The sequence below is a fragment of the Tarenaya hassleriana genome, unplaced genomic scaffold (assembly GCF_000463585.1).
Source record: "Tarenaya hassleriana unplaced genomic scaffold, ASM46358v1 Cleome79, whole genome shotgun sequence".
NCBI lineage: Eukaryota > Viridiplantae > Streptophyta > Magnoliopsida > Brassicales > Cleomaceae > Tarenaya > Tarenaya hassleriana.
The window spans coordinates 394,284-404,067 of record NW_010970398.1 but is presented as its reverse complement, the minus strand read 5'-3'; the positions used below and the strand labels follow the sequence as shown (position 1 = coordinate 404,067).

At 43.5% G+C, this 9,784-nt stretch overlaps 1 protein-coding gene across 1 annotated transcript; it reads left to right on the top strand.

Annotated features, from left to right (window-relative positions):
• The first annotated feature begins 977 nt into the window (after nt 1–977).
• On the top strand, nt 978–1,916 carry LOC104801960. Its single transcript, XM_010525345.1, has one exon. It carries the CDS (start codon nt 978–980, stop codon nt 1,914–1,916), a length of 939 nt encoding a protein of 312 aa, XP_010523647.1.
• Nucleotides 1,917–9,784: the final 7,868 nt, after the last annotated feature.

The following is a 9,784-nucleotide window of genomic DNA, read 5'->3' as shown; positions in this document are numbered from 1 at the left end:
GTATGGGAGTGCTTTCAGAGGTAACTCTACTGAGGACCCCAACTTGCATCTAACTCAGTTCAAATCTCTCTGTCAATCCGTTAGAGTAGCAAATAAAATTACGACTAAGGAAGTATTACTTCTTGCTTTCCTTTTCTCTTTATGGGGAAAATCACTTAAATGGCTTTATACTCTGCCAGCAGACTAGATCCATATCTGGGACCAACTTGCTGACAAATTCATGAACAAATTTTTTCATACTCATAAAACTCAACTTACGAAGTACAAGATTAATTCCTTCTCGCAAGAACATGGAGAATCCTTGGGTGAAGCATGGGAACGATTCAAGGAATACCAAAGAGCATGTCCTCATCATAACTTCGATAGATATTACCTCTTGTTAAGTTGTCAACCTTTTTGAATGGACTGAGAGATGAGATAAGGTTCTACATTAGCTGTGCCAAGCGGAGGTAGCCTTCAAAAGCTAATCTTCGATGAGTTGGAAGAATTAATTCAACGAATGGCCACTGATAGAACTACTCCAACTGAGTTCTCACGAAGAAAGGGGAATGTAGAGAACGTTAATGAAGTACACGCTCTTAAAACTGAACTAGCTGAACTGAAGATGCAGATCTATTCATCAAACTGCAATGCTTTAGGCGAAACATCGGATCAGCTCAGTGGAGACCAATCTATGTTCTCACAAGAACAAGGGGTTGAGGATGTCAACTATGTTGCCAACAATCCTTATTCCAACACCTACAACCCTGGCCGAAGAAATCACCCTAACTTCTCTTATAAGACCAACAATTTCCAAAATGCTCCTCAAGTGAACAGGAACCGAACGTTCCAAAACGCGAGACCATTCCAAGGTCAAACTTTTCAACAGAAACCTCAACAACAGTTTCTAGAGTACCGGGGGTACCAAGGAAACCAACAGATTAGAGGTCAACAACAACAACCTCAGCAAAAATTTGACAAACCCTGGTATTAAATCGATGCTCGAGATGCTCTTGCAAGGGCAAGCATCTATGAGTAACATAATGCAAGGAATGGTCACCGAACAAAGTGATTTAAAGAAGCAAATCCAAGGAATAGAGTCTCACGTAAGGCTTCTCGATAACCATGTAGCTCAACTCGCATCTAAACCTAGCAGGACGCAAGACACTTTTTACCAGCCTGAACCTAACCCTCGTGAGCAATGTAATGTTGATTATGTGGATGAGAGCGAAACTTACGGAACCAGGAGAATCATTACTGAACAAAGAAGAGCTTATCTAGAGAGGCAAAGAAATCCGATCGTAGAGGAACCGGAGGACGTATACCTTCCTCCTCCTCCACGACCACCTCCTATACCGTTCTCGCAACGATTACAGCGTACTCCGCAAGTAGACGGCGAACTCACGAAGTTTGCAGATATGTGGGAGAAGATGGAAATCGCCCAACCCTTACAAGAGGCTATAGCACAAACACCATCTTACGAGAAATTTCTCAAAGATACACTCGTTAAGAAGGAGAAATTGGAAGAAGAACCAATAATCGTGATAGCTGAGTGCAATGATGTACTGCAACAGAACTTACCAGCCAAGATGGCAAATCCGGGAAGTTTCTCCATACCCTGCCAACTGGGCAATGTCTCTATTCCTAGCGCACTATGCGACACGGGAGCGAGTGTGAGACTACTTCCAAAGACCACATATGACAAGCTGAACGTGGATGAACTGAAACCTACCAAGATGATTTTTCAGCTGGCAGACAAGTCAGTGAAAGCCCCTCTTGGGACTTTAGAGGATGTACCGCTTAAGGCTGGAAACGTTTACGTTCTAATCGATTTTGTGGTTATTGATATGAACAACAGAAATGATGAATCAGTCATCTTAGGACGTCCATTCCTCAACACTGTTGATGCCGTAATTCATTCTAGAAAGGATCCATAGAAATGCACATAGGAGATGCGGACATAGAATTCAAGTTGGAACAAAAACCAGAACAGGGTAAAGAGGAAAATGAGTACCCATTGACTATTCTAGAAAAACCGCCAGGTTCACCGGAAAAACAAACCCCTCAATTAAAGGATAAGGGCAAGGGAATTGCTTATAACGGAGATATCTATATCTTGCCAGTAGCTAAATCTGTAAGCACCGAGGCAGAGAATGGGATAAAAGTCAAATCCGAATCCCTGATTATAATACAAGTATCCCATTTCCTGTGAATAGGATGCGCCACATGGACTAAATCAATAAAATATACAAAATTTACAAGAAATTTAAAACCGTTTCACTACAAGTTTTACGCAGCGGAAATTAAAATATGTGAATATTCAAAACACCCCAACTTCGAAAATCGTAATAAGTACAAATCATAAGTCTGGGATTATAATCCCAGTTCAATGAAAACATAAAAAAAAACCGTACAAGATGCTGCTCACGAGAGTCGTCGTCGTCTGATAGATAGCTACACATGCTCCTCGTTACCTGAAAAAGGTTAATCAACGAGGGCTAAGTATAACCGCTTAGTGAGTAGCCCGGATTAAATTCGGTGTTCTCATTCTCATCAAGAATGTGCTAAACCAGTAATCTAAAACATGAATCTAGCCAATTAATTCACACATTCCACAAGCAAATTATCTTAAGATTAAAATAAAGCAAACAATGTCATAGAGTAATACTGACTCGCTCGTCAACCGATTTACTCGTGTGACGTGTCGGAGACTACCAGAGGTGCGGTACTGACTCACTCGTCCACCGGTACCCACACTAGCCCTCACCATCATAACCGTACTGACTCACTCGTCGACCAGTACGTTTATGTGGTTCCTCGGCACTCACCTACGTAATAATATTGACTCACTCATCCACCGATACACTACGTGGGTCGCTGGAATCCGACCTGCATAGTGACACTGACTCGATTGTCTACCGGTGTCACTAAGCAGCACAAAACATCGTCTCGTACAGTGCTGACTCACTCGTCGACTGGCACTGACTCCACGGTTTTCTACCCACATAATAGTATTGACTCACTCGTCAACTGGTACTAATTATGGGGTAGTCTATTCTGGAAATAGTACTGACTCACTCTTCCACCGGTACTATTCCAGAACGTTAACACAGTACTGGCTCACTCGTCGACCGGTACTAGCCCAACCTCGTATAAAGTACTGACTCACTCGTCAACCAGTACTGGCACCCACCCTTGCACAATACTGACTCACTCGTCAACTGGTACGACACCAAACATTTGCACAGTACTGACTCACTCGTCAACCGGTATTGGCACCAACCACTTGCATAGTACTGACTCACTCGTCAACCGGTATTGACACCAAACAATTGCACAGTACTGACTCACTCGTCAACCGGTACTGGCACCAAACAATTGCACAATACTGACTCACTCGTCAACCCGTACTGGCACCAAACATTTGCACAGTACTGACTCACTCGTCCACCAGTACTAGCATACACACAAATCCCTCTTAGGTTATTTCCCACATCTCACCACATCCTGACTATCGGTTTTTAACCAATGTTCATTTAGTTCACGCGTTCCAATTCTTCGTTTTACTTCACATCCACCCTTGTTCCATTTCCACCCCTTTTCTCAGTCAGACCGTTCGGTCCGACCCCTTCGGTCCATCCGGTCTGGCCTTGGTTCTAATTCCAATATGTGCGTATTGTGTCTGGTCTGTTCGGTCCGTGTCAGTGGACCGTCCAGACCAGCATGGGTTGTGTCAGTCCGCGTTCCCGTGAACTTGTGCGTGTTCGAGATCTGGTCCGTCCGGTCCATGGAGTTAGCTCGTACGGACCAGTCATGCAACGTAGTGATCCGAGGGAGTTTTCTAGGTCTGGTCCGTCTGGTCTGTAAGTCTGGACCGTCCGGACCGACCCCTTCTCTTCCTTTGATCCGTTTGGACCACTTTTGGTCATTAGTTCATTTGGTCTGCAGTTCCAGACCGTTCATACTGCAGTTCTGGGCTTGCCCAGAATCGCAAATCACGATTCTGTGATTCTGGTCAGTTTTCAGTCGCTCAATTCTCACTCGTTTCTTAACCAAATTTGATGCCGTTTGTTGCTACGTGTTCTTTGAAATGTCCTCTTTCAATTTCATGCATCAAACTACGGATTTAAACCCAATCGTACGATGAAAATAGGACCACAACAAGCCAACTCGAGCCAATCACCTGTTCTTGGATCAGATTCGGTTTCAATCTGATTTGGCTGAGATTGAGTGATGTTTCTGGGCTCCTCACCTTTGAATCTCTTCCTTGACACTCTAGGGATGTTTCCCAACCCTTTTCCGAGCTCCCCTTCTCTCCTCTCCTCTTCTTTCTCTCCCTCTATCTCTCTTTTCTCCTCTTTCTCCTCTGCAATTTCCCAGTCCGAAAATGGCTAAGTGAGAGGGTTGGAGAGGCAGTTATGGAGCCTAGGGAGAGAAAAAGGACGAAATACCAACACTAGGGGATAGCTAGGGTCGTCCACTGTTGGTTTGGTGTATTTTGGGTGGGTTGTGGGTCGCCCATGTACGAGAAAGTCGCGCACTAAAGTAGTTGCCGACAATCTGTCTTGTGTAGTCCGTTCGGACTGCCTTTATGGTCCCTTCAGACTGACTCACATAGTCCCTTCGGACTGGCTTCCTGGTTTGTTCGGACTGACTTGCATAGTCCATTTTCGATTGTTCATATCTCCCTCATTTCTTATCCGAATTAAGTCCCGTTTATTTCTAAACGTTCATTGTCACTCCCTCCTTCTAATCATGCATCATATTCATCGCATTAGCACCATCACACGACGAAAACTAGTTCACATAGATCCAACTCGACTCCTTCACCGTAATTCTCTATGTTTTTATGCTTGTCTTACTCTTCTTTATTCCCGAAAATTATTTAAATAATTCACTCGGGAATCGGGATATTACAAATCCTTCCACCTTAATAATGAATTCATCCCCGAATTCGGAATAAGTTAAATCCAAATCCACTCATTAGGCATTTCTTAATAGTTTGTTACAACCGTATGCCGTACATCGGAATGATTTCCTTATTCAAACAAATAAATGGGGGTAGGCATCACGCATCTCCACCTCGGATTCCTAGGTCATATCTAAGACCCCTTGGCTTCGCGACAAGACCTTCACGAGTAGCACCTCCTTCGTCCGCAACTTTTTAGCCTTTCGATCTATTATCTATAGCGATTCATCCCGAAGCGTGTAGCATCCGTGAACTCCAACTCCTGCGGCTATAGCTCGTGGAAAAGATCTGCTACGTACTTCCGTAGCATCGAAATGTGGAACACGTCATGGATGTTGCCCATCTCGGATGGCAACCCTAGACGATATGCTACTGCACCTACCTTCCCAATCACTGGGTAAGGTTCGATATACCGCGACTTCAATTTGCCGCCTTATCCGAACCAAGCATGCCCTCACATAGCTTGAACTCGAAGAAATATATGATCTCCAACTTCAAGTGTAAAGTCTCGTCTCCTCTGATCGACATACGACTTTTGCCGATCCTGTGCCATTTTCAGGATGGACCGAATATTCGGATAGCCTCCGTAGTCTCTTCTATGATATCGGGTCCAAACTCCCATCTTTCTCCAATCTCCATCTAATACAAAGGCGCACGGTCTTCCGTACAATGCCTCATAGGGTGATATTCCAATACTCGCGTGGTGACTGTTGTTATACGTGAACTCGTACAACGTCATGTATTGGTCCCACGGAGCTCCCCACTCCAGGATATATGCTCGAAGCATATCCTCTAGTTTCTGTATTGTCCGCTCCGACTGTCCGTCTGTCTAGGGATGATACATTATACTCATCTTCAGCTTCGTTCCCAGCGTGTCCTGTATTGCCTTCCATAGGCTTGATGTAAATCAAGCATCTCGGTACGAGATTATCTCACTTGGAACCCCGTGTAGCCTCATGATCTCGTCAATGTAAATCTGTGTCAACTGCTCGATCGAATTCTCCTGTCGTATAGGAAGGAAGTGATAGATTTGGTTAGTCGATCCACGACTACCCAATGGCGTTCTTCTTTCTCGGTGTAAGTGGTAACCCAACCAAAAAGTCCATACCGATCGAATCCCACTTCCATTGCGGTATTTTCAACGACTGCAATTTGCCTCCCGGCATCTGTCGTTCTGCCTCCACCTATTGGCAAGTGAGACATCTAGCTACATAGTCCGCATTGTTTCTCTTAATCCTTGGCCATGTGTACCATCGACGTAGACCTTGATACATCTTTCTTGTCCTTGGATGTATCGCTAGCCTCGTCTGATGTGCCTCGGCTAGTTTCTCCTATTTCAACGCAGGGTCATGTGGCACATACAACCGGTTTCCCAACCGCAATAATCTCTTCTCATCAATGTGATAGCCTATAGGGTCATACTCCTCAATACGGTCTCGGTACCGCAATCACGTGTCTTTCTTGATTCAGGGACCAATGTCCCAATTTATTTTCTGAGTCAGAAATGTTACAATGTGACGATGTCACGTCACAATTGACCGTTAGAATCCGTTTTCTAACTTAGCGTGTCCATCACTCTTGTTGTCTTTTCCTTGATGACAGTTAATACTTGAGTCATAGTCGGCAAGAGCTCTAGCCATCTCTATCGTCTCACTCAAGTCCTCTGGGAGATTGCATATGTGGCCGAGCTCTTTATTATCGGTGTCAACCCTTTCTCCAAAAAGTTATGACTTCTAGATCTTACAATACATTATTTACAGTTATGAATTCCATACCGCATTCCGGGTAGTCCTCCTCCTGATTTTCAATTACCTCGATCCATAAGTAATATAATGTCGCCTTGCTTTAATATGCAACTTAGTCTTGTGCTGACGCATCGATATAAACTTCATACAATATTCTCGACCATGGTAATGTCGAAATCAATGTTCATGTCGAACTTCGTTTCACTTGTCTCAACTATTTTCGCATCGGTGATCCATCTCATTCTACTGGACATTTTCGTTTAACTCAAACATGGTTAGACGGTCATAGTGAACCCTTCTGCCACTCAGTGACTGTTGCAGTTCGCAAGTCCAATTGGCTTTGGAATTTCCTCAAAGAGATTGGTGACCTCTAACCCATTATCGCGTCGGTCTTTAGAGGGATCCACTTTGATCCCATTAGTCCAAATCATGCGTTTGTAGCACATATGGATCATTATATTCTCTATAAGTGTTTTTCCTAGTGGGTTGATCTAGAGAGAGCATCATTTCTTATGATGAATTTATCCAGATAATCTGTTAGAGTATGATTCACCTTTTGCATGAATACTAGTGTTGTATTTGTGAGTCTTGACAACTTTACTTGAACTTAGAATAATCGTCTCGAGTAGAAGATGTTTTGTCCTTTGTGCACTTTTCACCATGACTGGTGATGTCTGGTCCATAAGTCGATCTTGCAGAATTACCGAGTTTTTTGGTGGCTTTCAAACATTAGATCAATCTTCAGGGACCAATTCTCTACTTATGGTTTGGTCTATAGATGCATCACTTTTCGGTAATGGATATAGATTCCCGATCGTTACAGAATTAAATCCTCGGTAATCGACGTGTATCTCTTCCTTCTGTTTTTTAATTTTTTTTAATTCCTTCTTTGTGGACCACGTTATCGCTTTTTTAGGGGAAATCTAGAACATATGGGTCCTTTCCCGTTATTCCATTTGGTTGTTTCCTTGTGTACTGTATCTAACCGTACCTTATAATGATAGCATTAGCTTCCTGCTTTCTGGCAGTTTTGAGGTCGTTAGAAGGATATCTAGAGACCCTCAGGTATTGAGACATCAGTCGCATTATCCCCCGCGATTTCTTTATTTATGATGATATGAGCAGGGAGTCTGGATACTTTCCTTGATCTATTCGTGTTTTGCCTCTAATAGTGATATCCAGACCATAACTTGCCTTATGGAATCACCTCTTTCTTGGTTAATTCGCGAATTCTCTGGTAGTACTTACCGGTTATCAGTGATCACTTGGTTTTGTTAGGGTAATGTTTTGATAAAAAATATTCTACTACCTTCGTGGCCAACCTTGCAATTATTAATACTTGTATGGAGGGGTCATATGCTAACACCGACAAGTCAGTAAGCATTGTGAGTCCTCCCCCCTTGGCTCTCAACCTCTCCTATTGAGGTGAGTTTGTGTATGCCTCCTATTGGCGATACCCCACTGTTACTTCGAGGGTACTGAAATTAGTTCCTTAATCTCAATACCTTGGCTAAGCATCTGTTTGGTTACAGGAGATGTTTCCCACTTTTGCATATAATGGCGGCATTTCCAATGCACCATGTTCACTTCACTAAGCATCCGATGACAACAGCTTGCATCACTTACGTACGGTTTTCCTTAAAAAAAAATCTCGGATGTGGTTTGAAAAACATTTTTCATTGTAAAACCTTAGTATAATGAGTCATTCTTTCCCGAGGAACGAACGTTACTCTGATACCGAAAGTTGTGACACCCGTATCCCCCTTCCCGTGAACAGGATGCGCCACATGGACTAAACCAATAAAATATACAAAATTTATGGAAAATTTAAAACCGTTTCACTACAAGTTTTACGCAACGTAAATTAAAATATGTGAATATTCAAAACACCCCAACTTCGAAAATCGTAATACAGTACAAATCATAAGTCTGGGATTATAATCCCAGTTCAACGAAAACATAAAAAAAAAAACCGTACAAGATGCTGCTCACGAGAGTCATCGCCGTCTGGTAGATAGCTACACATGCTCCTCGTTACCAGAAAAAGGTTAATCAACGAGGACTAAGCATAACCGCTTAGTGAGTGGCCTGGTTTAAACTCGGTTCTCATTCTCATCGAGAACTGTGCTAAATCAGTAATCTAAAACATGATTCTAGCCAATTAATTCACACATTCCACAAGCAAATTATCTTAAGATTAAAATAAAACAAACAATGTCACAGAGTAATACTGACTCGCTCGTCAACTGGTATTACTCGTGTGACGTGTCGGAGACTACCAGAGGTGCGGCACTGACTCACTCATCCACCGGTACCCAACTAGCTCTCACCATCATAACCGTACTGACTCACTCGTCGACTGGTATATTTATGTGGTTCCTCGGCACTCACCTACGTAATAATATTGACTCACTCGTCCACCGGTACACTACGTGGGTCGCTGGAATCCGACCTGCATAGTGACACTGACTCGATCGTCTACCAGTGTCACTAAGTAGCACAAAACACCGTCTCATGCAGTGATGACTCACTCTTCGACCGACACTGACTCCACGGTTTCCTACCCACATAATAGTACTGACTCACTCGTCAACCGATACTAATTATGGGGTAGTCCATTCTGCAATAGTACTCACTCACTCGTCCACCGATACTATTCCAGAACGTTAACACAGTACTGACTCACTCGTCGACCGGTACTGGAACAACACCCTTGCACAGTACTGACTCACTCGTCAACCGGTACTAGCACCACACCCTTGCACAAGTAGTGACTCACTCGTCAACCGGTACTGGTACCAACCATTTGCACAGTACTGACTCACTCGTCAATCGGTACTAGCACCAACCACTTGCACAGTACCGACTCACTCGTCAACCGATACTAGCACCAAACATTTGCACAGTACTGACTCATTCGTCAACCGGTATTGGCACCAACCACTTGGACTCACTCGTCAACCGGTATTGGCACCAACAACTTGCACAGTACTGACTCACTCGTCAACCGGTATTGACACCAAACAATTGCACAGTACTGACTCACTCGTCAACCGGTACTGGCACCAAATATTTGCACAGTACTGACTCA